General features: G+C 38.9%; 1 protein-coding gene across 3 annotated transcripts in view; it reads right to left on the reverse strand.

Moving 5' to 3' along the window:
- The window catches only part of abhd3 (abhydrolase domain containing 3, phospholipase), a 54,799-nt gene extending 44,211 nt beyond the window's left edge, over positions 1 to 10,588 (reverse strand). For 2 of the 3 annotated variants that reach the window (XR_015477693.1, XM_087239265.1), the window contains exons 1-2: positions 10,268 to 10,588; positions 7,815 to 7,978 (exon numbers count right to left, since the gene is read on the reverse strand). Coding sequence is in view for 1 of the 3 variants with exons in the window: in NM_001004569.2 (NP_001004569.1) it covers positions 7,815 to 7,978; positions 10,268 to 10,429 (326 nt within the window). In the remaining 2 variants the exon portion in view is untranslated. 3 annotated transcript variants of the gene reach the window in all.
- Positions 10,589 to 26,240: the final 15,652 nt, after the last annotated feature.

Consider the following 26,240-nt stretch of genomic DNA (forward strand, 5'->3'; position numbering starts at 1 on the left):
CTAAAGCACAGTCGGCAGCAGGAACAAATTGCCCTACCAGCCTGTTATTTGAATGGAGTTTGCTTTTTCTGGTGAGCATGTACAGTTCATGCGTAAATCATTTTACCTGTTCATGCACAAAATATCAAAACAGCGGAATATTAAGGTATTTTGAACTTTGACTGAAATGCATGAACTCTGCTGCTCTTGCGTTTCGGTCGACACAGCAAAGAAAATGGCCTTTGCATTGTCCAACAAAATGAATGGGTTTCATAGCACAGTGCTTTCTAAAACCGGAGTGTAAGCCGCTTAACTGGCTGGAGGTAGAGTAAAACCAACATTGTGTGTTCAGTACAGGACATCATTACCTATTTTTCAGCTCATATTTTCTGCCTTTTTTCACTTTTCAGCCAAAGTTATAGAGTCTAACAAACATTTTGAAACAGCTTACTGGAATTGGACTAGCATTTAAACATGAACACAAAATCTATATAAACAGATTTTAATTGGTTTATTTTGTTAGAAAACATTCTTTGTCCTATCAGAGATTTGTTCATATAAAAATTTGCTCCAATTGTATCACACTTTGTTTGGCATTTAAACTGATTTGAATCATAACGTATTTGAATTGATACTCAACAAGGTTACAGTTCATTGTTACATTCATATTTCCTTTGTCTGCAAATGGTCAATTTATATTTTATGTTGTGAGTACACATGTGAAAACATGTGCAATAGCAAGGAGGCATTCATATATGGTTTCTTATGCAGTGTTATGAGTTAAATTAAAACAGTGACCATTTACTGACTTAAAGAAGTAAAAAATGACCTTCCATGAAAATGACCTTCCATGTAGTGTGTAACACAGCTCTTAGTGAAGTGACATATCCAGCTAAGGCTTAAATCTTAAAGTGCACAGTGTTTAAAACTATTGATTCATGTATAAAAGAGTCTACTCATAGTGCTTCAAATGTATCGTCTTAATAATGAGTGGCAACAGCCTGTTGTTGGAGACCCCCCGAAACCAAAATATGACCCTTTTTAATGCAGGGCTCTTTAAAAGTATATGTCCCATACTCATTCATTTTCCTTCGGCTTCATCTCTGATTTATCAGAGGTTGCCACAGCCGAATCAACAGCCAACTATTCCAGCACATGTTTTATGCAACGGATGCCCTCCGGCCACAACCCAGTACTGGGAAACACCCATACACTCTCACATTCACACTCATACACAAAGGCCAATTTTATTTAGTTCATGCAATTCACCTATAGCGCATGTCTTTGGACTGTGGGGGAAACCGGAGAACCCACAGGAAACCCACGCAAACATGGTGAGAATATTCAAACTCCACATAGAAATGCCAACTGGTCCAGCCAGGACTCAAACAAATGACCTTTTTGCTGTGAGGCGACAGTGCTAACAACTGAGCCACCGTGCCACCTTATGCGCCTAAAAACAAGTAATTTCAGAAACAGGGGCACAATAAGGGGGTTTAAAAGAATTGGTTTTGTGCCAAAACTAGACTTTGCTGCTCTAAAAACAAATGACCATAGACAGTGTTTGTGCAAGCAGCATATTAAGATCTACCATTCTGCTGGAAATACAATTATTGAGTTTTATGTTTCATGACTCGACATTAAATCGTGCATCACTCTAGTTACCCATCAACAGGAGGATTTATTTAAAAGCAGAGTGTGGACTACTCTGTCAGTCCCTAGCCCACTCGTTTTTCTATTTCAAACTCACAAAATTGACATTAGCATTTTTGCAGTGGGCAGATGCTTTGGAACATGATTTACAGTCTTTTCAAGGTGCACATATTAACAGTGTGTGTTCTCTGGGATCATCTAACCCAGTGTATCTCAACCACATTCCTGGAGGACCACCAACACTACATGTTTTGGATGTCATCTTTGTCTGTCACACCCATTGCAGGGGCCTCATGTATCAATGCTGCGTACGCACAAAAACTTTGCGTACGCCAGGTTTCACGCTCAGAATCGCTCACGTTTGGATTTACTAACAATGAACTGAACGTGGGAATGTGCGCAGCTTCACGGCAGCTTTCTGGCAGGCGTACGCACATTTTTTGTGCGTGTCTGTTTTATTTCCATTGGCGACTCCTCTCTACAAAGTGTCTGAGCCTTGCAATGGCAGCTGTATGAGACGGGTTCAGCAGGTATATAAGGTTTCCATACCATACATTTGACCAGCTAAACATTAAAGCACAATTTGCAGCAGTCGTCTGTTTTCCCAATGTAATCTGAGCTATCTACTGCACGCACATTGATATAAAGACACTATCTGAAGATGAATTTGCATGCGTGAATCATAAAACATTTCCATTCAATAAATGTGCAAATAAAATATGATGCTTATTGATATGAACTTATTGATGATTCTTACTTGTCTTTCTCGTGATAAATAGTTGGCAAAATCTGATATGTAGCGGGGGAAAAAACAAGAAAGAGTTCATCAGACACTGGATTCGAGCCGAGTTCATGCTCGAACGTATCAATTCATGATCACAAGCGTCTTACGAGCGCGCCACTGAGACTGTTAAACGTCCTGCAACATTTTACAGATATAAACCACACTATTTCTTTTTTTTTAATGCACTCAGTGCGATATGTTCAGACCCAACTGTGTTGACCGCATCAGCTAAACTCTCCCACTCTATTTTTTTCTTTTGTTGTTAATTCCGGAGAACAAACTTGCAAATAACACCGCTTTTCTCCGGTCTACCTCCGAAAGCAGCACCTCCAATTCACATTCTGTTCAAAGCTTCTCTTTTTGCTTGTTTTTGCCATTGCTTTTTCGTTGGGTTTTGCCATTAGCATAGTCATTAGCATATTCATACGGGGGAGGAGGCAGGGAGGGGTTTTGTGCTCGTGCATGTTGCGCTCAGTTTCACGTTCATTCAGATGTACAAAAGAATATGCGCGAGATTCGGCGTACGCAGTGTTTCATACATCTGAAATTTTTTCTGCGTACGCACATCTACAGCTTTGTGCGTACGCAATGTTTTAGTAAGATTTCCACGCAAGTCTTCGTACATGAGGCCCCAGGTCTTTCAAGCCGCGGTCACACTACAGTTTTCACCCTATAGACATGTGAATGCAGCAGACTATAAATGCAAGTTTGTGCGAGAAGTTTCGCAGTGCGCTGCATTGCAAAGTTCAAGCTTTGTGAACTCTGACCAGCGAAACCGCATCACATGACTGAATGAAACCAATCGAAGCTCAAAGCATGACCTCTCTGTACCAAGTTTATTATAGTTAACGAAAACAAATGAAAAAAATTAAAAAGTAAAATGTAAATTTATTGTCGTTAACTGAAATAAAAATAAAAAACAAGTTTTTTTAAACACTGGAACTAACTGAAACTGTATTGTGTACATACAAAACGAACTGAAACCAACTAAAATTATAGCAAAAACCTCCTTCGTTTTCGTATTTGTGAATGTATTTAATACATAATCTTACTGTAAACCATTTAGAAGTAAATAATATAATTAGCGCTGCAGGTGTTTCGCACCCTTTCGCACGCCAGAGTCTTTAATCCTGCTGCCATTGGCCAGATCAAGCCAGTTCTCCTTCAGTCAGTCCTCGCTGACCCCGTGACAAAAACGAGTGGGCATGACAGCAGCACGACGACAGGATTACAGGCACTTAAGACTATTACTTTAACACATTTGTGCCCAATAATGGCTTTATTTCTGTATTGCAATCGTGAACGAATATTTTTACCCGGATCTTCTAAGTGAACCGGTTGAACTAATTCACCAAATCAAACTGAATCATTTGAAACGATTTGCGTCTCCAGTAAGCACTTATCCACACACTACTTACTTTTAACAGGCCTAATACCCACCTCTGACTCAAAATAATCCAATATATACTCTCATTCAGTTATTAGAACAGTAACGTTACACTGAGATTAAATTTGAGAAGCGGTGAACCAATAATATTGCGCATGCGTGATTCAGTGAACCAAACACAAACAGTACATGACAACCTGCTGTGACTGAACTAAACTTGAACAACTGCACCGCAGGTAAACTGAAGGCTTAAATAAGAGGATCTGGTGAAAAAACATAAGTTCATTCCTTAACAGAAAACTGTAATGGAATTTAAATAAGAGAATCATGATTCTGTTGGGTTGCAAAACTTTACTGTAAGACATTTCTGAGATCATGGTGATGTTTAAACTGACTGCAGTCACGATTGCTGAACATAAATTTGGTATGTTAAGTCCAAACATCCACGTTAAATATCTGAACTTCCCATCAGTACTGTGTACTCAGAGCAGCCTTGCACACATATTGTACTTAAGGCTGCAATCTTGTGGGCTGCTGTATTTGAATTTGAGGATGGATATGGTAGTGGTAGATCACGGGCGTAGTCCTTGCTATATGCACGTATACTCAGTAGGCCTACTTTTTTCCACAAGCTGTTTGGGTATTGCGACTTCTGAGAATCATAGCCTCAGTATACTTGCATGTTTTGGTTATTAGAATTCCCTAATTTTTGTGTATTGAGTTTGAGTATTTGAGTTTTTTGAAGATCACAACAAATCAGCTGAATGATGTCTTGCTGAAACGTTCAAGTAAAATTATAAAACAGCATGGTCGTTGCTTTAGCCCTCCTATATTTCCATTCAGCAGCCCCGGAAACTGATGTTTAGTATATCAAATGAATCAAAGACACATTTACTTTCATCGTTTCTTTGCCTACTTTTAAAATTTGGATTGGGTGAGTAATAGTACACCATTTTTTTTATTTTAGGACTACACCACTGTGGTAGATGATAGTGTTTATGTATCCTCTAAATACAGGTTCCAAAAAAAATGTTTGGTTGAGTTTTTATTATACAATATTTATTCTATTGATTTTGAATCTTGCACCTTACAAATATCTTTATTTATATAAAAAAACTAAAATTAATACTAAAACTAATAAAAACTAAACTAAAACTAAGTAATTTCAAACTATAGAAACTAATAAAAACTAGTAGATCTGCCTCTAAAAACTAATTAAAACTAACTGAATTTGAAAGCAAAAAGTCAAAACGAAATAGAAACTAAAACTAATGAAAAATTCTAAACTATTATATCCTTGCTCTGTACAGAAATTGAAAATATGGACCAATTGCTTACTTTTTAAACGTCTAATCATCTTGTTTAATCCCACCCCTTCTCGCAAGATAAGTCTATGAGCTGATGACCTAAATCAGGTGTGTTTAGTTAATGCCTAGTTCACACTAAAGGATTTTAAGCCTGATTTGAGCCCGATTTGGAAGTTAACAAACTCGCCGACAGATCGGGCTGTGATCGGGAAGAAATCTGCGGGTGCACGGCGCTCGCCGCTCTTTATGTGTGAACTACTGAACAACGCATCAACGAGGCTCGCTGACGCGTCACCGACACCTCGCAGACGGAAATCTAACATTCAGCATGCTAAATATTCCAGAGCAGTCGGCCGACTTAACCCCATGTGTGGTCAGATGTAGTGACGAGCTGCAGCCAATGAGAGAGCATATCAGCATGAGCTGAATGCCTGTGTGTTCAGGAGCTCAGCAGAAACATCTGTGATTGGTCAGAATGGGCATCGGTGCACTGGCTTCATTCTGCGTTTGCACAGACATGAGGAGGATATATTAACAGTGGAACTAGAATTCTGTAACTATTAGAATTACCATACTGCTCATTCTGACGGTTCTTATATAAAACGCCATATTGTCACAACATATTTACATTCAAAGCTATTATTGAGATATTAAAATTAAGCTTTGAATGTCTGGCATCATATTTAATGACACCATTACCCTAAAAATATAATCTTTTTTTGTAATACAGCCTATAAATATGTAGTTAAGATACTAAAACACTTAAAGGTCTTGGCTTTCATTTTCACTTTCAAACAGGAGCTATTTCACAGCACAGAATATGCTGTTTTTAAAGATATCTAAAGTAAATTGATGTTTTTGCCATCAGAAAGTTTTGTTTATGTTAGCAGGAAGTTGCTAGGCAAGAAAATGCACACATATTTAAAGTCACAGTGAAAAGTATCAGACATGCATGCAGTCATTTTGACCAATATGGTAATTTAAGGCAGAAATGCTCAGTTCTTTACTGTTTTGTAATAAAAAAAATAACAATGTCAGAAAGAAATACACTGATAGTTAGAAAACGGCAGGGTGTTATAAATATGTTAGTTTTATTTCAAAGAGTTATAAAATTACAAAAATTAAAAACTCTCTGTGTATCTATCCACTGCAACCTGCAGATGAGTGATTAATCCGCTGATAAATTAGCTGATTTGACGATGTTTTTAAATGCTTTCTCCAAAGCTTGAAACGCTGTCAGTGATGTAATCAGCACACAAGCAGCCAATAGTGTTCAGCTTTTTCTGACGACTCCTCCCTCAAAATCTCATTGGCTGTGGTTTGGTAGCTTGAATGAGCTGATGGGGAATGAGATGTTGTCAGATCATGTAGTGTGTGACCCCCCCTCTTGTGGATTGTTCACGGAGTGTTGCGTAGTGTGAACACCACAGAGATTAAAAGACACAAAGTCAGGTCATGTAGTGTGAACGCCACAGCGATCTGCTGATGTTTAAAATCCTGTAGTGTGAACTAGGCTTAAGGAAACAGGGAAAATGTGCAGAGCTGGTGGTCCTCTATGAGCGTGGATGAGAAACACTGATCTAACCCATGATCGTTGCACTACTACAACACAATTCTGGATTTTCCAGTAGTTTACAATTCTATCCCGTTATCATGTCAAAAAGGTATTTTCCCGTATTTCTTCTGTATTGTCAATCTTTTTTCGAAGGGTGCAAATTATAAACATTAAAGAGCTGATCCTCCCTAAAGGCAACCAATAGCGCTGAAGGGCCCTTGCTCTTAAATGTGAATCTGTTCTGTACTTTCATATTGTTTATAGGCATGAAAACTCTTTGAAATAAATATAAAAATTATGGGATTCCCTTCCTTTCCATTACAGGTGCCAATGCCCCTCCTATGCAAACCTCAAAACAGTCAGTTCATGTAGCGGTGCGTGACTGTCAGATGCGCTCCATAGTGATAAATAGTTGCTGTTTCCCAAATGGATTCTGTACACGCAATTTAAAGTGGAGTGAAAGTGAAGGGTTTTGTGTACGTGTTTGAACAGACATACATATAATAATAATAATAATAATAACCTCTAAACATGTAAATCTTGCTGGTTTTTCTTTTAAACACAACAAATTTTGTTTTAAATGAGCATAAAAAATCGAATGCTCTCATTATAGACCTGTGCATTTTTAAAGTGACACCTCTGTTATTTAATGTGATCAAACGAAGCAAGGGGGAGGTTATCCCTTATTTTCACATCTCAGTGTTGACAGGTATGAGCTAAATTAATGCCTGATGTTGATAAAGGAGCACAATGTATGTCTTATTTGCAGTAGGGGCACTATCATCGTATGCACTCCTATAACAAATGACCTATACATAATAAGATATTCCATGTTATGACCCCTTTAACACCTAAGAATAACTATTAATAGACCCAATAGCAAATATTTGATTTGATTTTTGTAATTAAATATAGTGGTAGCTACATTAGATATATATAAAGCCAAAGTCGAAAGGATGTGCACGATCTGGCACTGTGTAAACACTTAGAAACCACTTCCTCTGACATCAAGTCTTTTAAATGGTTTGACTTTAAAAGATTCCAGAGTACTTCCTATTCATTACCATTTATTGCTTGGCCATCTCTTTGAAAACTTTAAACAACTTTGGAAGAATTAAATGAATTTATCAGTTAGGGGAATGTGCTCACTTTCTGTAGTTGACCCAGGGTTTCGCAGTCACAAAGGGTCTGAGCAGCGTTTGAACTCTGCTCTCCCAGCACCAGAAAGTGGGGTAGTATGTCTCTGAAACCACGGGGCATTGGTCCCTCAGGAACTGATGAAACTTATTTCCTCCAGCTATCAGTAGAGGTTTCTGCAAAAACAAAGTGCACAGAGGTTGGTATTTATCTTGAAAAACATAACTGTGTGAAAACTGCTGAACTTCTTTTCTATATTATACAAGCTGAACTTATATCATATATAACTTAATGATGTTAAATAATCATATTGATTATTGCTATTATCACTGATACTATTTTATTATAAATGTACATTTAATATAAATAAAACAATTGTTTAATTGTCATTTAAATAATATAAAAATACACTTTAGGAAAAGCAAAACTTGTAAATTTAAAAACAGATTTTTTGTTTTTTAAAACAACCACTTAAAACTTATACCCACTTCTACTTTCTTTATTTTTACCACAATTATGATTACAGGGTTTCTGCAGGTTTCACCAAATCAAATTTAAGATTTTTTAAGACCAGGAAGATAGAAATTTCAGACTTATAAAGGGCTAGACGCTAAAGATTTTTAATGGCCCATCAAAATAAAAATTAAAAAATGTAAAAAAAAAAACATAAAAGAAAGTAGTAATTTCTTAGCCACATATTTTAAATAACGTGTCAAAACAAGCAAAACTTAGTTGTATACATACCGTTGAATTCAGAATTATTAGCCCCTTGTTTATTTTTTTCCCAATTTCTTTTTAACAGAGAGAAGATTTTGACAACACATTTCTAAACATAATAGTTTTTATTTTATTTTCGCCATGTTGAAAGTTAATAATATTTTACTAGATATTTTTCAAGACCCTTCTACACAGCTTAAAGTGACATTTTAAGGCTTAACTAGGTTAATTAGGTTAACTAGGCAAGTTAGGGTAATTATCAAGTCTTTGTATAACGATGGTTTGTTCTGTAGACAACCGGAAAGAAATAGCTCAAAGGGTCTCATAATTTTGACCTTTAAAATGGTTTTAAATTTTAAAAACTGCTTGTATTCTAGCCGAAATAAAAATAATAAGACTATCTCAAGAAGAAAAATTATTATCAGACATATTGTCCTTGCTCTGTTAAACATCGTCTAAAAAATATTTTTTAAAAAAAGAAAAAAATCAAAGGGGGGCTAATAATTCTGACCTCAACTGAACATTTTTATTCAACATAACTTTAAAAAAAAAAAAAAAAACTCTTTACTAAAGGTTTTGAGATGTGTTGGTGATTGGATGTGTTTTGGATCAATTAGGTAGCTTTACATAAACAAAAGAAAATTAAGGCCTGTTTAAAATTATTTAGAACCTACAAGACAATATTTCAGTGACTTTAAGACTTTTTAAGGACTAAAATTGTGCATTTTGAAATTTACTCCGCGGATACCCTGGATTATTGCCTTTGGAAAATTGAAATGGAAATTAATTCAAGTCATCAAAATCAAAGCATGCATAAAATATTTATTAGTTGTATTAAAATAAATATGAATTGGGCCCTTAAAGGTATAATAAATAACTTTATTTGTTATTATTATGGATTATATTACTTATAGTTTAATTACAACATAAACAATAATACTGTGACAAAACAGCAAACATGCAAAATGTGCAAAATGCACAAAAGCATGCATGTAAAATGGCTAAATTTATGTTTACAAACTTTTCATAGAAAACGTCAACTCTTTCAGTCAAAATAATTGCTAATTATTATGTTAAGTATAATTTGGGTAACAATGCAGACATAAAAATTATAAAAAATAATAATAACATATATTTTATTAATATTATTATTATTATAGCCATTTTATTGTGTTAAAAATGCAGTGTAGGTTGTAGATAGCATATTATAAATATGCTAAAAAACTAACATGTAAAAAATCTTAGAAAACCTCAAGACACTTCATGACTCAAGACTTCATGAGCAGTTTTTATAGTAAATTGCATATAATTTGACATCATAAAACTTTTTAAATCCAGTTACTATCTCGAAACTTATTTCCACATATCTTGTCATTGTAAAAATGGAGAAGGATGCTCTAGTCTAATAGCAACACTCATACTTGTATACATCCATATATTTTTCTTTTTTTTTCAAAGAGAAAGAGAGTGAACGTGAGTTCTTTTGAGCTGTAATACCCATTTCAAGACATTCCGACAGCAATATACACATACAGAGCTCCGGATTGAGTGCAGATAAAACTGACAGCATAAACTGACGTAATACAGCCCTTTTGAATTATGACATCACTAGCCGGTAGCTCTCGTGCGCTGATTGGCCCTGTCAACCGCTGCATATATGACCCAATCACGTGCACGAGCATCCGAATCGCAACGTTCATTTATAAATGAACGTGAACACCAGCGAGTCCGACGTGCAGTCACCTTACCTTGGCCACAGATATCAGGTAGTAGCAGGCATAAGCGGCGCTGAACCCGAGAACTACCGATAGTCCAACCCCAGACCCGAATAGTCCGACTTTAACTTGGTTTTTGAGGTAAAGTGAAAGGTCACTCGTAAATAAATTGAAATTAAGCTCCAGTGAGATCATTGCCCTTTAAAACCCACGGTTCCGGATAATGAGACGCTCGGGCTGCCGCTGGATGTAAGGATGCGCGTCCAAATGCAAAGGTGAACGGAGACAGGAGTTCAGACACGGGGAGATGGGTGGCGCTCTGCGGAGCAACTCAATGTGCTACCCAGAGAAATGAAAGAAACCCGGTAGATGGAAACGCTGAAGGAAGTCGCGGGGGGCGGAGCTTACGACTCGCCATTTCTTGTCCTTGGTGTGATTGGACTGCAACAATGTCAGTTTTGAAGACATGCAGCGGACGTACAGTGAACGGAAACGATCTATTTCTGAAATGTTTTGCCTTACAACGGTATTAACAAAATGAATAAATTGGTACAAAGACCGAAGGGGTTAAAGTACATCTGCAAGAGCAATCAGCGTCTCAAAAACTTGTCTTAACCCTTTGACTGCCCCTCTAGCAAACGGTTGACCATGATTTACTGTTAAAGTCATTTAGAGAATGACTGTTTTAAATAATAGTTTACACTCACAGCATTGTTGGTTTACAAAATAAAATCAAATAAACATCCAGTTGCACTACTACACTTGATTATGGTTTTATTGTTAAAAAAAGCATGTTAAATGAGAATCTGAAATGTTTTATGGTATACTTCTAGGTGATTAAGTATTTAAAATGTTTTTTTAATTGGTCTTATACTTGATATTTTCAGATTTTCATAGTATATGTATTAAGTCTGATACTTTTACCATAAACCGACATATCAACCATTTGATAGAGGCTGATATTTTAGAAATTAGTGGATTTGTTAAAAAATGCATTGAGTGTGTTAACTAATGACTATGAGGCTATATTTCTGTAGCAAAATGGCATGAGAAATGAAGGCTTGTTTTCTTGAAAACAAAAGCATGTATACCTTTGAACCATATACTCAGATCATTTTTATCTTAAAATCAACAACAACAAAAAACTTCATTATAATTAATTTCTTTTAATTTTTTTCTACTTTTAATGCCTGGCTTAATATAATTTTGCACTTAATTTAGACAAGATAATTAAATTTTAAAAATTGAACTTTTTTTACATTTAAGGAAATGACTATAGAAAGTCAGCATCTCACCACAAATAAATATTTGATAAATATATATTTTTACTATTATGACGTTAAATTAAACTATTTTTCGTTTCAGTCCACGACTAATGATTGCAGCAGCCACTTTGCATATACAAACCAAAGATAACATTTCAAATATTCACACACACACATTATATATTTATACCACCATTATTATTATACTATGATATACTATAATATGATTATACTTTCTTAAAATTCATATAAAAATATTTTTATTAATATAATAATAATAGCTCTGTAAGAGAAAACATTTTGTAATGCAATGTAAATGCATTTTGCTGATAACTGTGTCATGTTTTAATACTGGGTAAAATATTAAAATACTTGTAAACAGATTTTATAATGTCACAAAAGACAGAAAATACAAACATATAGCGAAAATATACATAAAGAATAAATACCAATTCATCTCATACATGTTTATAGTGTTTTTATGTAATCACCGAATTAATTCACTGACCTATGGTTTAATGATGGCTTTCTCTTATAGTTAAACTGTAAATGTAGATCCACGTGTATGTAATGCACCTATCTTTATATAAACATAATGAATAAACAGGAACAAAAAAGAGTTGATGTACATCAGCAAGAGGAACCATTGTCTCAAAAACTTGTCTTAAAACAAGCTAGGGTTATATTTCCATAGCAAAATGGCATAAGAAATGTTTTCTGAAAAACAACAAAAACATACTTTTTAAACCATATACTAAGAAAACAAGAATTAGAATTAATATCATAATTAATATATGAATTAATATCTTTAGCAATTTTGCACTTAATTAAGGAAAGATAACTAAAATAACAAAAATCCAATATTTATTTTTTACATTTATTTAAGGAAATGACAATAGAAAGTCAGCATCTCACCACAAAGATAACCTTCCATAAATATAATTTGACTATTATAACGATAAATTAAACTAATTTTCTTTTCAGTCCACGACTAACAATTGCAGCAACAATTCTGCAAATACAAACAAGATAACATTCCAAATAGTCACACACGGGCACATGCACATTACATATTTATACTATTCCTGAAGAAACCATATGATTAAACTCTTTTGACATGCATATTAAAATATCTTTTTGTTAACATAATATTAATATATTATATTATAATATTATATTATAGGCTCCATAAAGAAAATTGAATACTGTAAATACATTTTGCTGATCATTTTGTCATGTTTTAATACTGGGTGAAATATTAAAATATTTGTAAACAAATTCTATAATATTATTAGCAAGAAAAACACAGTAAATGCAATTATATAACGCTGAAAAAAATACTAGTTCATCTTTTTATAATCATCATGTTTATAATCTTTTTTAATCCCTGTTTTAATTTACTGACCCATGGTTTAATTATGGCTTCCTCTTACCGTAAATGAAGAACCATTTGTATGTAATGCACCTATCTGTCTATGTATATATATATATATATATATATATATATATATATATATATATATATATATATATATATATATATATATATATATATATATATATATATATATATATATATATATATATATATATATATATATTATTGCTATTATTATTGTTATTGTTATTATTATTATTATTATTATTATGTATATATTTATTATTATATTATTATATATATTTGCTGAACATTTCCAATCAAATTCATAACAAATCTTACAATAGGATATTTACATTTTAGCATAGAATATGTAAGTAAAATAACAAAAAGAAAGAAAGAAGAAAAAAAACAAAAAGCAAGAGCAGGTATACATAACATTTACCAATAGGGAAAATGAGTTTAGTTTTTGAAGCATATTTAGCTACATTTCTGGTTGCTTCACGACTTGAGAGTCCTAAAAAGGTTTCAAACTAAATGTTTAAAACAGCCTTGAAATTGGAGATATTAGGCTACTTCTCCGACCATTTACACTTATAAAACTTGCCTAATAATATCAAAAGATTTAGCATGAACAGGAGATTGGTATTTCGTATTTTTTTTCTTTATATTAAGTATGACCACTGTAATGCACCCATCTGCCCTACGATTATTACCAACAAATTACAAAATCAGTGCAAATGCGAAAAAGATGTGTCCCTTTACTCAACGTAACAAGCAAACTAACCAATCAGAATGGTATGTGGTGGCACTGGCACGATTGGACAAAATTTTATGCCATTTTACTGGTACATCTGAATTTGGAGAAACTCGAATTTTTCTGCGAGCAGCTAAAATGCCCAGAGCTGTGATTGAGGGAATGTATGAATAAATATATCAACAGAAGTTAGGAGATGGAAGGTTTCCGCGGCTCTGTCATGCCATCTATCTACCAGTGATAACTGCTGCCTTAAATCACGTGTGCCTTTACCAACCAATCACATCCCATTATTGATGTCCACTGACTTTCGATCATAGATATACACACTAGATATCGCATAGGGACCCTCAGCATGCGTCAATAGCGCCGCCACATTGGTACAGTGCTTCCAGGACAAATGTCATTCAACCGCACTAGTCAAGACAGTGTTATTACGTGAAGATGCGGGACTTTAGCGCTGTCTACGGGTGTAGTAACGAGCAAACAAAGAAAACAAAGCACAAAGGCAGAACATTTCATAGGTAATATTACGTTTTTTTTCTGTTTTTGAATGTTCTGAACTTTTGTGCTAAACAGGTAACGTTATTGATGATGACAGTCACTTACTGCATTTACCATACGGCAAAGCAGTTCCAACTCGCACTAATCACTCGGATTATGCTAGTTTTGTTGAATAAAATCAGCAAACAATGCAAAAGAAATATGACAACGAGATGCTGCGCTGCCAGAAACTTGTATTATTGTCGGCTAACGTTAGTGAAAGAGTCGTTCGGGGGATTCATTCACAATCGCTCCCTCAGTCAGTATAAGTGAAAGCAGGAGATGTGTTTCAGGACACGGAATGGATTATATTAAATTTAACAGGGAGGGTGAATAGTACATTTCTGTACACACAAACACAAGCTTTTTGTCAGGAATGCCCGTGCGGTCACTGTCAATGTAGAAAAAGTGATGTAAAATTATAATATTCAATTAGAAAAAAAAATTACACACTAACATCCAGGAAAACTCCCGATCATAGATATATGTGTATATGTGTATATCTCTGGCTTTGGATGGCCACAGACCTCCACTGTACCTTGGTCCCGCATTCATTTCAAAGGAGCGCTACCCTCCCTGCTGAAAAAACCAGCAAAGACCAGCATGATTTTCATGCTGGTCTATGCTGGTCAATGCTGGTTTAGCTGGTTTACCAGCTTGGTCTTGCTGGTGATGCTGGTAGACCAGCTTGGTTTTGCTGGTTGACCAGCTTGGTCTTGCTGGTAGACCAGCTTGGTCTTGCTGGTGATGCTGGTGGACCAGATTGGTCTTGCTGGTGATGCTGGTAGACCAGCTTGGTCTTGCTGGTGAAGCTGGTAGATAAGCTTGGTCTTGCTGGTAGACCAGCTTCGGCTTGCTGGTCAGGCTAGTCTACCAGCTTGGTCTTGCTGGTCATGCTGGTCTACCAGCTTGGTCTTGCTGGTTATGCTGGTAGACCAGCTTCGGCTTGCTGGTCATGCTTGTCTACCAGCTTAGTATTGCTGGTGATGCTGGTCTATGTTTGGTGGACAAGCAAGACAAAACTACCACCCAGATAGCATACAGTTCTGGGCCACATCTGGGCCAACTAAGGCACAAATGGCTCACTTCTGGCAATGGCAGGAGACATATGGGCCAGATGTGGCCCGTATGTGTCACACCGGGTGTAGTGTGAGTTGTGGCCTGCTGTATGTGGGCCAGATGTGGCCCGTGTGTGACGCCCCAGGTGTAGTGTGAGTTGTGGCCTGCCGTATGTGGGCCAGATATGGCCCGTGTGTGACACACCGGGTGTAGTGTGAGTTGTGGCCTGCTGTATGTGGGCCAGATGTGGCCCGTGTGTGACACATCGGGTGTAGTGCGTGTTGTGTATTTTTAGTTCCGGTTTAACTTTAAATTAATGGGAGCCTTTGAAGTGGTTACAAATTATTAGAAATTGAAAATCAAAGTTAATTTGTCTTTCTAAGTCTGTACACTTTCATTTTATGAAGTAGAAAATAGAAAATAAATATTGTAAATTAATGTAATGTGATGCAAGGATTTACATTTTTCCGATTGGCTACTTCTGCCTGTGGACTGCATACCTAATGAGTGGGAGGGGCTTGCTGCTCAAACAAAACACAGACTCTGATGTGAAGCAGCAGCAGTTCTGTGTTTTCTGTGTTTTATTAGGGACCGAGCACCGAAACGGTGCGTAGGCCCTATTGGAATTGCTCCGTTTATTATTATTAGGGACCGAGCACCGAACGGTGCAAGGCCCTATTGGAATTGCTCCGTTTATTATTATTATTATTATTATTATTATTAGGGACCGAGCACCGAAACGGTGCGTAGGCCCTATTGGAATTGCTCCGTTTATTATTATTCTTCTTCTTCTTCTTCTTCCGCGGAATGAATCGCGGTTTTGAGGGGCTAAACATGCCCGAAAACTCACGCAACTTTGCACACGCCTCAGAAGTGGCGAAAATTTACGTTTATTATAGGCTTCGGAAGTGGGCGTGGCAAAATGACTCGACAGCGCCACCTAGAAAAATTAAACGGACGAGCCCCCGATCCACGAATCACGCACATGCACGAAAATTGGCACACGCCTCAAACACACCAAAACATACGAAAAAGTCTCTTGGAGCCATATCTCAAACCCAACAGGAAGTCGGATATTTTTAACTTCCTGCGGCGAAAAAGTGGCGTTTTTGCCATTTCCAGGCGTTGTATTTTAACGAACTCCTCCTAGGGATTTTATCCGATCGACACCAAAATTGGGTTTTGTCATCTAAAGGCCTTGGCGATGTTAAATTGCGAAGCTTTAGAGTTTTTGTCGATGGGCGTGTCCGTGGCGGCCTCGCAAACTTTGACGATTCGCCACAAAACAGGAAGTCGTTATAACTCAGGCATGCATTATCCGATCTGCCTCAAAATTCACATGCTTGATAAGCGTCCTGACCTGAACACATTTACATGCCGATATCCAGATACAGTTATAGCGCCACCTGCTGGCCACAGGAAATGACATAATTTACGGAGTTATAAACTCCTCCCACAAATTTTATCGTATCAGCACCAAAATTGAGTGGTGTTATCTGAAAGCTCTAGCGATGATATATTGTGAAGATTTAGAGTTTTCGCAGAGGGGCGTGTCCGTGGCGGTATGACAAACCTCAACGCTACGCCATGGAACAGGAAGTCCTTTTAACTCAACCACACAATGTCCGATCTGCCTGAAACTTCACATGATTGATAAAAGTCCTCCCCTGAACACATCCCCATAACAATATTGAAGTGGGTGTGGCAATATGACTCGACAGCGCCACCTAGAAAAATTAAACGGACGAGCCCCCGATCTACGAATCACGCACATGCACGAAAATTGGCACACACCTCAAACATGGCAAAACATACGAAAAAGTCTCTTGGAGCCATATCTCAAACCCAACAGGAAGTCGGATATTTTTAACTTTCTGCGGCGAAAAAGTGGCGTTTTTGCCATTTTTAGGCGTTGTATTTTAACGAACTCCTCCTAGGGATTTTATCCGATCAACACCAAAATTGGGTTTTGTCATCTTGAAGCCTTGGTGATGTTAAATTGCGAAGCTTTAGAGTTTTCATCGATGGGCGTGTCCGTGGCGGCCTTGCAAACTTTGATGATTCGCCACAAAACAGGAAGTTGTTATAACTCAGGCATGCAATATTCGATCTGCCTCAAAATTAACACATTTAATAACAGTCCTGACCTGATAAGGTTTATGTGCCGATATCCAGTTACAGTCATAGCGCCACCTGCTGGCCACAGGAAATGACATGTTGACACTGTAACAAACTCCTTCCACAAACTTTCCCGTATCAACACCAAATTTGGGTGGTGTCATCTGAAAGCTCTAGCGATGATATATTGTGAAGATCTAGAGTTTTTGCAGAGGGGCGTGTCTGTGGTGGCATGACAATCCTCAACGCTTCGCCATGGAACAGGAAGTCCTTATAACTCTACCACACAATGTCTGATCTGCCTGAAACTTCACATGATTGATAAAAGTCCTCTCCTAAACACATCTACATAACAATATTGAGTCAGTCATTGCGCCACCTGCTGGCAGAAGGAAGTTTGGCTTATAACTCAGCCACACAATGTCCCATGTGCCTGAAACTTCACATGGTTGATAACATTCCTCTCCGGAAGACATCTACATGCCAATCTTAAGTCACAGTTATAGCGCCACCTGCTGACAGGAGGAAGTTTGGCATAAATCTGTGATTTTCTTAGATCTTTTTTTATGTATTGGCTCAAATTATTATTGTTCGCTGTTCTCTGTCATCGTAAGGTCACCGGGCGGCGGTGAGCCCGGGTGCGAGGTCCCTATCATCGCTGCTTGCAGCTTTAATTATTATTCTTCTTCTTCTTCTTCTTCTTCCGCGGAATGAATCGTGGTTTTGAGGGGCTAAACATGCCCGAAAACTCACGCAACTTTGCACACGCCTCAGAAGTGGTGAAAATTTACGTTTATTATGGGCTTCGGAAGTGGGCGTGGCAAAATGACTCGACAGCGCCACCTAGAAAAATTAAACGGACGAGCCCCCGATCCATGAATCACGCACATGCACGAAAATTGGCACACACCTCAAACATGCCAAAACATACGAAAAAGTCTCTTGGAGCCATATCTCAAACCCAACAGGAAGTCGGATATTTTTAACTTCCTGCGGCGAAAAAGTGGCGTTTTTGCCATTTCCAGGCGTTGTACTTTAACGAACTCCTCCTAGGGATTTTATCCGATCGACACCAAAATTGGGTTTTGTCATCTAAAGGCCTTGGCGATGGTAAATTGCAAAGCTTTAGAGTTTTCATCGATGGGCGTGTTCGTGGCGGCCTCGCAAACTTTGACGATTCGCCACAAAAGAGGAAGTCGTTATAACTCAGGCATGCATTATCTGATCAGCCTCAAAATTCACACGCTTGATAAGAGTCTTGACCTGAACACGTTTACATGCCACTATCCAGATACAGTTATAGTGCCACCTGCTGGCCACAGGAAATGACATGATTTACGGAGTTATAAACTCCTCCCACAAATTTTATCGTATCAACACCAAAATTGAGTGGTGTCCTCTGAAAGCTCTAGCGATGTTATATTGAGAAGATCTAGAGTTTTCGCAGAGGGGTGTGTCCGTGGCGGTATGACAAACCTCAACGCTTCGCCATGGAACAGGAAGTCCTTATAACACAACCACACAATGTCCGATCTGCCTGAAACTTTACATGGTTGATAAACGTCATCTCTTGAACACATCCACATAACAATATTGAAGTGGGCGTGGCAAAATGACTCGACAGCGCCACCTAGAAAAATTAAACGGACGAGCCCCTGATCTACGAATCACGCACATGCACAAAAATTGGCACACACCTCAAACATGGCAAAACATACGAAAAAGTCTCTTGGAGCCATATCTCAAACCCAACAGGAAGTCGGATATTTTTAACTTCCTGTGGCGAAAAAGTGGCGCTTTTGCCATTTTCAGGCGTTGTATTTTAACGAACTCCTCCTAGGGATTTTATCTGATAAACACCAAAATTGGGTTTTGTCATCTTAAAGCCTTGGTAATGTTAAATTGCGAAGCTTTAGAGTTTTCATCGATTGGCGTGTCCGTGGCAACCTCGCAAACTTTGATGATTCGCCACAAAACAGGAAGCCTTTATAACTCAGGGATGCATTATTCGATCTGCCTCAAAATTCACACTTTTAATAACAGTCCTGACCTGAACAGGTTTACGTGCTGATAATATTGAGTCTTTCATAGCGCCACCTGCTGGCAGAATGTAGTTTGTCTTAAAACACAATCTCCACACAATCTCTGATCTGCCTGAAACTTCACATGGTTGATAAGATTCCTCTCCGGAAGACATCTACATGCCAATCTTAAGTCACAATTATATCGCCACCTGCTGACAGGAGGAAGTTTGGCATAAATCTGTGATTTTCTTAGATTTTTTTTTATATATTGGCTTAAATTATTATTGTTCGCTGTTCTCTGTCATCGTAAGGTCACCGGGCGGCGGTGAGCCCGGGTGCGAGGTCCCTATCATCGCTGCTTGCAGCTTTAATTAGGGACCGAGCACCGAAACGGTGCGTAGGCCCTATTGGAATTGCTCCGTTTTTTATTATTATTATTATTATTATTCCGCCCCCTATCGGGGCACTTTTGAGGGTCTAAACATGCCCGAAAACTCACAAAAATTTGCACACACACCAAACCCGGTGTAAATAGCAGGTTGATATGGGTCTCGAAAGTGGGCGTGGCCAAATGACTCGACAGCGCCACCTAGAAAAATTAAATGGACGAGCCCCCGATACACGAATCACGCACATGCACGAAAATTGGCACACACCTCAAACACACCAAACCATACGAAAAAGTCTCTTGGAGCCATATCTCAAACCCAACAGGAAGTTGGATATTTTTGACTTCCTGCGGCGAAAAAGTGGCATTTTTGCCATTTCCAGGCGTTGTATTTTAACGAACTCCTCCTAGGGATTTTATCCGATCGACACCAAAATTAGGTTTTGTCATCTAAAGGCCTTGGCGATGTTAAATTGCGAAGCTTTAGAGTTTTCGTCGATGGGCGTGTCCGTGGCGGCCTCACAAACTGTGACAATTCGCCACAAAACAGGAAGTTGTTATAACTCAGGCATGCATCATCTGATCTGCATCAAAAGTCACACGCTTGATAAGAGTCCTGACCTGAACACGTTTACATGCCAATATCCAGATACAGATATAGCGCCACCTGCTGGCCACAGGAAATGGCATGTTTTACACTGTAACAAACTCCTCCTACAAATTTTTTCGTATTAGCACCAAATTTGATTGGTGTTATCTGAAAGCTCCACCGATGATATATTGTGAAGATCTAGAGTTTTCGCGGAGGGGCGTGTCCGTGGCGGCATGACAAACCTCAACGCTTCGCCATGGAACAGAAAGTCCTTATAACTCAACCACACAATGTCTGATCAGCCTGAAACTTCACATGGTTGATAAAAGTCCTCTCCTGAAAACATCCCCATAACAATATTGAAGTGGGCGTGGCAAAATGACTCAACAGCGCCACCTAGAAAAATTAATCGGACGAGCCCCCGAGCTACGAATCACGCACATGCACGAAAATTGGCACACACGTTAAACATGCCAAAACATACGAAAAAGTCTCTTGGAGCCATATCTCAAACCCAACAGGAAGTCGGATATTATTAACTTCTTGCGGCGAAAAAGTGGCGTTTTTGCCATTTCCAGGCGTTGTATTTTAACAAACTCCTCCTAGGGATTTTATCCGATCGACACCAAAATTGGGTTTTGTCATCTAAAGGCCTTGGCGATGTTAAATTGCGAAGCTTTAGAGTTTTCGTCGATGGGCGTGTCCGTGGCGGCCTCGCAAACTTTGACGATTCGCCACAAAACAGGAAATCGGTATAACTCAGGCATGCATTATCAGATCCACCTCAAAATTCACACCTCTGATAACATTCCTGACCTGAACAGGTTTACATGCCAATATCCAGATACAGTTAAAGCGCCACCTGCTGGCCACAGGAAATGACATGTTTTACACTGTAACAAAGTCCTTCTACAAACTTTATCATATCAGCACCAAATTTGAGGGGTGTCATTTCAAAGCTCTAGCGATGATATATTGTGAAGATCTAAAGTTTTCAGAGAGGGGCGTGTCCGTGGCGGCATGACAAACCTCAACGCTTCGCCATGGAACAGGAAGTCATTATAACTCAACCACACAATGTCCGATCTGCCTGAAACTTCACATGGTTGATAAAAGTCCTCTCCTGAACACATCTACATAAGAAAATTATTTCACAGTCATAGCACCACCAGCTGGCAGAAGGTAGTTTGGCTTATAACTCAGCCACACAATGTCTGATCTGCCTGAAACTTCACATGGTTAAATAAAGTCCTCTCCTGAACACATCTACATGCCAATATTGAGTCACAGTCATAGCGCCACCTGCTGACAGAAGGAATTTTGGCTTATAACTCAGCCACACAATGTCTGATCTGCCTAAAAATTCACATGGTTGATAAGATTCCTCTCCTGAACAGATCTACATGCCAATATTGAGTCTGTCATAGCGCCACCTGCTTTCAAAAGGTAGTTTGGCTTATAACTCAGCCACACAATGTCTGATCTGTCTGAAACTTCACATGGTTGATAAGATTCCTGCATTGAAGGCATCTACATACGAATATTGAGTCACAGTCATAGCGCCACCTGCTGACAGGAGGAAGTTTGGCATAAATCTGTGATTTTCTCAGGTTTTTTATATATATCAGCTTAAGATATTGTTGTTCGCTGTTTTCTGTCATACTGAGACCACCGGGCGGCGGTGAGCCCGGGTGCGAGGTCCCTATCATCGCTGCTTGCAGCTTTAATTATTATTATTATTATTCTCCTCCGGAATGAATCGCGGTTTTGAGGGGCTAAACATGCCCGAAAACTCACGCAACTTTGCACACGACTCAGAAGTGGCGAAAATTTACGTTTATTATGGGCTTCGGAAGTGGGCGTGGCAAAATGACTCGACAGCGCCACCTAGAAAAATTAAACGGACGAGCCCCTGATCCACGAATCACACACATGCACGAAAATTGGCACACACCTCAAACATGCCAAAACATACGAAAAAGTCTCTTGGAGCCATATCTCAAACCCAACAGGAAGTCAGATATTTTTAACTTCCTGCGGCGAAAAAGTGGCGTTTTTGCCATTTCCAGTCGTTGTATTTTAACGAACTCCTCCTAGGAATTTTATCCGATCGACACCAAAATTGGGTTTTGTCATCTAAAGGCCTTGGCGATGTTAAATTGCGAAGCTTTAGAGTTTTCATCGATGGGCGTGTCCGTGGCGGCCTCGCAAACTTTGACGATTCGCCACAAAAGAGGAAGTCGTTATAACTCAGGCATGCATAATCAGATCTGCCTCAAAATTCACACGCTTGATAAGCGTCCTGACCTGAACACGTTTACATGCCACTATCCAGATACAGTTACGGCGCCACCTGCTGGCCACAGGAAATGACATGATTTATGGAGTTATAAACTCCTCCCACAAATTTTATCGTATCAACACCAAAATTGAGTGGTGTTATCTGAAAGCTCTAGCGATGTTATATTGTGAAGATCTAGAGTTTTCGCAGAGGGGTGTGTCCGTGGTGGTATGACAAACCTCAACGCTTCGCCATGGAACAGGAAGTCCTTATAACTCAACCACACAATGTCCGATCTGCCTGAAACTTCACATGGTTGATAAACTTCATCTCTTGAACACATCCACATAACAATATTGAAGTGGGCGTGGCAAAATGACTCGACAGCGCCACCTAGAAAAATTAAACGGACGAGCCCCCGATCTACGAATCACCCACATGCAAAAAAATTGGCACACACCTCAAACATGCCAAAACATACGAAAAAGTCTCTTGGAGCCATATCTCAAACCCAACAGGAAGTCGGATATTTTTAACTTACTGTGGCGAAAAAGTGGCGCTTTTGCCATTTTCAGGCGTTGTATTTTAACGAACTCCTCCTAGGGATTTTATCTGATAAACACCAAAATTGGGTTTTGTCATCTTAAAGCCTTGGTGATGTTAAATTGCGAAGCTTTAGAGTTTTCATCGATGGGCGTGTCGGTGGCGGTATGACAAACCTCACCGCTTCGCCATGGAACAGGAAGTCCTTATAACACAACAACACAATGTCCGATCTGCCTGAAACTTCACATGGTTGATTAATGTCATCTCTTGAACACATCCACATAACAATATTGAAGTGGGCGTGGCAAAATGACTCGACAGCACCACCTAGAAAAATTAATTGGACGAGCCCCCGATCTACGAATCACGCACATGCACAAAAATTGGCACACACCTCAAACATGGCAAAACATACGAAAAAGTCTCTTGGAGCCATATCTCAAACCCAACAGGAAGTCGGATATTTTTAACTTCCTGTGGCGAAAAAGTGGCGCTTTTGCCATTTTCAGACGTTGTATTTTAACAAACTCCTCCTAGGGATTTTATCTGATAAACACCAAAATTGGGTTTTGTCATCTTAAAGCTATGGTGATGTTAAATTGCGAAGCTTTAGAGTTTTCATCGATGGGCGTGTTTGTGGCGGCCTCGCAAACTTTGATGATTCGCCACAAATCAGGAAGTCTTTATAACTCTGGCATGCAATATTCGATCTGCCTCAAAATTCACACATTTAATAACAGTCCCGACCTGAACAGGTTTACGTGCCGATATCCAGTTACAGTTATAGCGCCACCTGCTGGCCACAGGAAATGACATGTTTGACACTGTAACAAACTCCTCCCACAAACTTTCCCGTATCAGCACCAAAATTGAGTGGTGTCATCTGAAAGCTCTAGCGATGATATATTGTAAAGATCTAGAGTTTTTGCAGAGGGGCATGTCTGTGGTGGCATGACAAACCTCAACGCTTCGCCATGGAACAGGAATTTCTTATAACTCAACCACACAATGTCTGATCTGCCTGAAACTTCACATGATTGATAAAAGTCCTCTCCTGAACACATCCACATAACAATATTGAGTCAGTCATAGCGCCACCTGCTGGCAGAATGTAGTTTGTCTTAAAACACAATCTCCACACAATCTCTGATCTGCCTGAAACTTCACATGGTTGATAAAAGTCCGCTCCTGAACACATCCACATAACAATATTGAGTCAGTCATAACGCCACCTGCTGGCAGAAGGTAGTTTGGCTTATAAGTCAGCCACACAATGTCCCATGTGCCTGAAACTTCACATGGTTGATAAGATTCCTCTCCGGAAGACATCTACATGCCAATCTTAAGTCACAGTTATAGCGCCACCTGCTGACAGGAGGAAGTTTGGCATAAATCTGTGATTTTCTTAGATTTTTTTTTATATATCGGCTTAAATTATTATTGTTCGCTGTTCTCTGTCATCGTAAGGTCACCGGGCGGCGGTGAGCCCGGGTGCGAGGTCCCTTTCATCGCTGCTTGCAGCTTTAATTCTTCTTCTTCTTCTTCTTCTTCTTCTTCTTCCGCGGAATGAATCGTGGTTTTGAGGGGCTAAACATGCCCGAAAACTCACGAAACTTTGCACACGCCTCAGAAGTGGCGAAAATTTACGTTTATTATGGGCTTCGGAAGTGGGCGTGGCAAAATGACTCGACAGCGCCACCTAGAAAAATTAAACGGACGAGCCCCCGATCCACGAATCACGCACATGCACGAAAATTGGCACACACCTCAAACATGCCAAAACATACGAAAAAGTCTCTTGGAGCCATATCTCAAACCCAACAGGAAGTCAGATATTTTTAACTTCCTGCGGCGAAAAAGTGGCGTTTTTGCCATTTCCAGGCGTTGTATTTTAACGAACTCCTCCTAGGGATTTTATCCGATCGACACCAAAATTGGGGTTTGTCATCTAAAGGCCTTGGCGATGTTAAATTGCGAAGCTTTAGAGTTTTCATCGATGGGCGTGTCCGTGGCGGCCTCGCAAACTTTGACGATTCGCCACAAAAGAGGAAGTCGTTATAACTCAGACATGCATTACCCGATCTGCCTCAAAATCCACACGCTTGATAAGCGTCCTGACCCGAACACGTTTACATGCCAATATCCAGATACAGTTACAGCGCCACCTGCTGGCCACAGGAAATGACATGATTTACGGAGTAACAAACTCCTCCCACAAATTTTATCGTATCAACACCAAAATTGGGTGGTGTCATCTGAAAGCTCTAGCGATGATATATTGTAGAGATCTAGAGTTTTCGCAGAGGGGCGTGTCCGTGGCGGCATGACAAACCTCAACGCTTCGCCATGGAACAGGAAGTCCTTATAACTCAACCACACAATGTCCGATCTGCCTGAAACTTCACATGGTTGATAAACGTCATCTCTTGAACACATCCACATAACAATATTGAAGTGGGCGTGGCAAAATGACTCGACAGCGCCACCTAGAAAAATTAAACGGACGAGCCCTCGATCTACGAATCACGCACATGCACAAAAATTGGCACACACCTCAAACATGGCAAAACATACGAAAAAGTCTCTTGGAGCCATATCTCAAACCCAACAGGAAGTCGGATATTTTTAACTTCCTATGGCGAAAAAGTGGCGCTTTTGCCATTTTCAGGTGTTGTATTTTAACGAACTCCTCCTAGGGATTTTATCTGATAAACACCAAAATTGGGTTTTGTCATTTTAAAGCCTTGGTGATGTTAAATTGCGAAGCTTTAGAGTTTTCATCGATGGGCGTGTCCGTGGCGGCCTCGCAAACTTTGACGATTCGCCACAAAACCGGAAGTCATTATAACTCAGGCATGCATTATCCGATCTGCCTCAAAATTCACATGTTTAATAAGAGTCCAGACCAGAACACGTTTACATGCCAATATCCAGATACAGTTATAGAGTTTTCGCAGAGGGGCGTGTCCGTGGTGGCATGACAAACCTCAACGCTTCGCCATGGAACAGGAAGTCCTTATAACTCAACCACACAATGTCCGATCTGCCTGAAACT

The sequence above is a fragment of the Danio rerio genome, chromosome 2, assembly GCF_052040795.2.
Source record: "Danio rerio strain M-AB ecotype USA chromosome 2, GRCz13ab, whole genome shotgun sequence".
NCBI classification, from domain to species: Eukaryota; Metazoa; Chordata; class Actinopteri; order Cypriniformes; family Danionidae; genus Danio; species Danio rerio.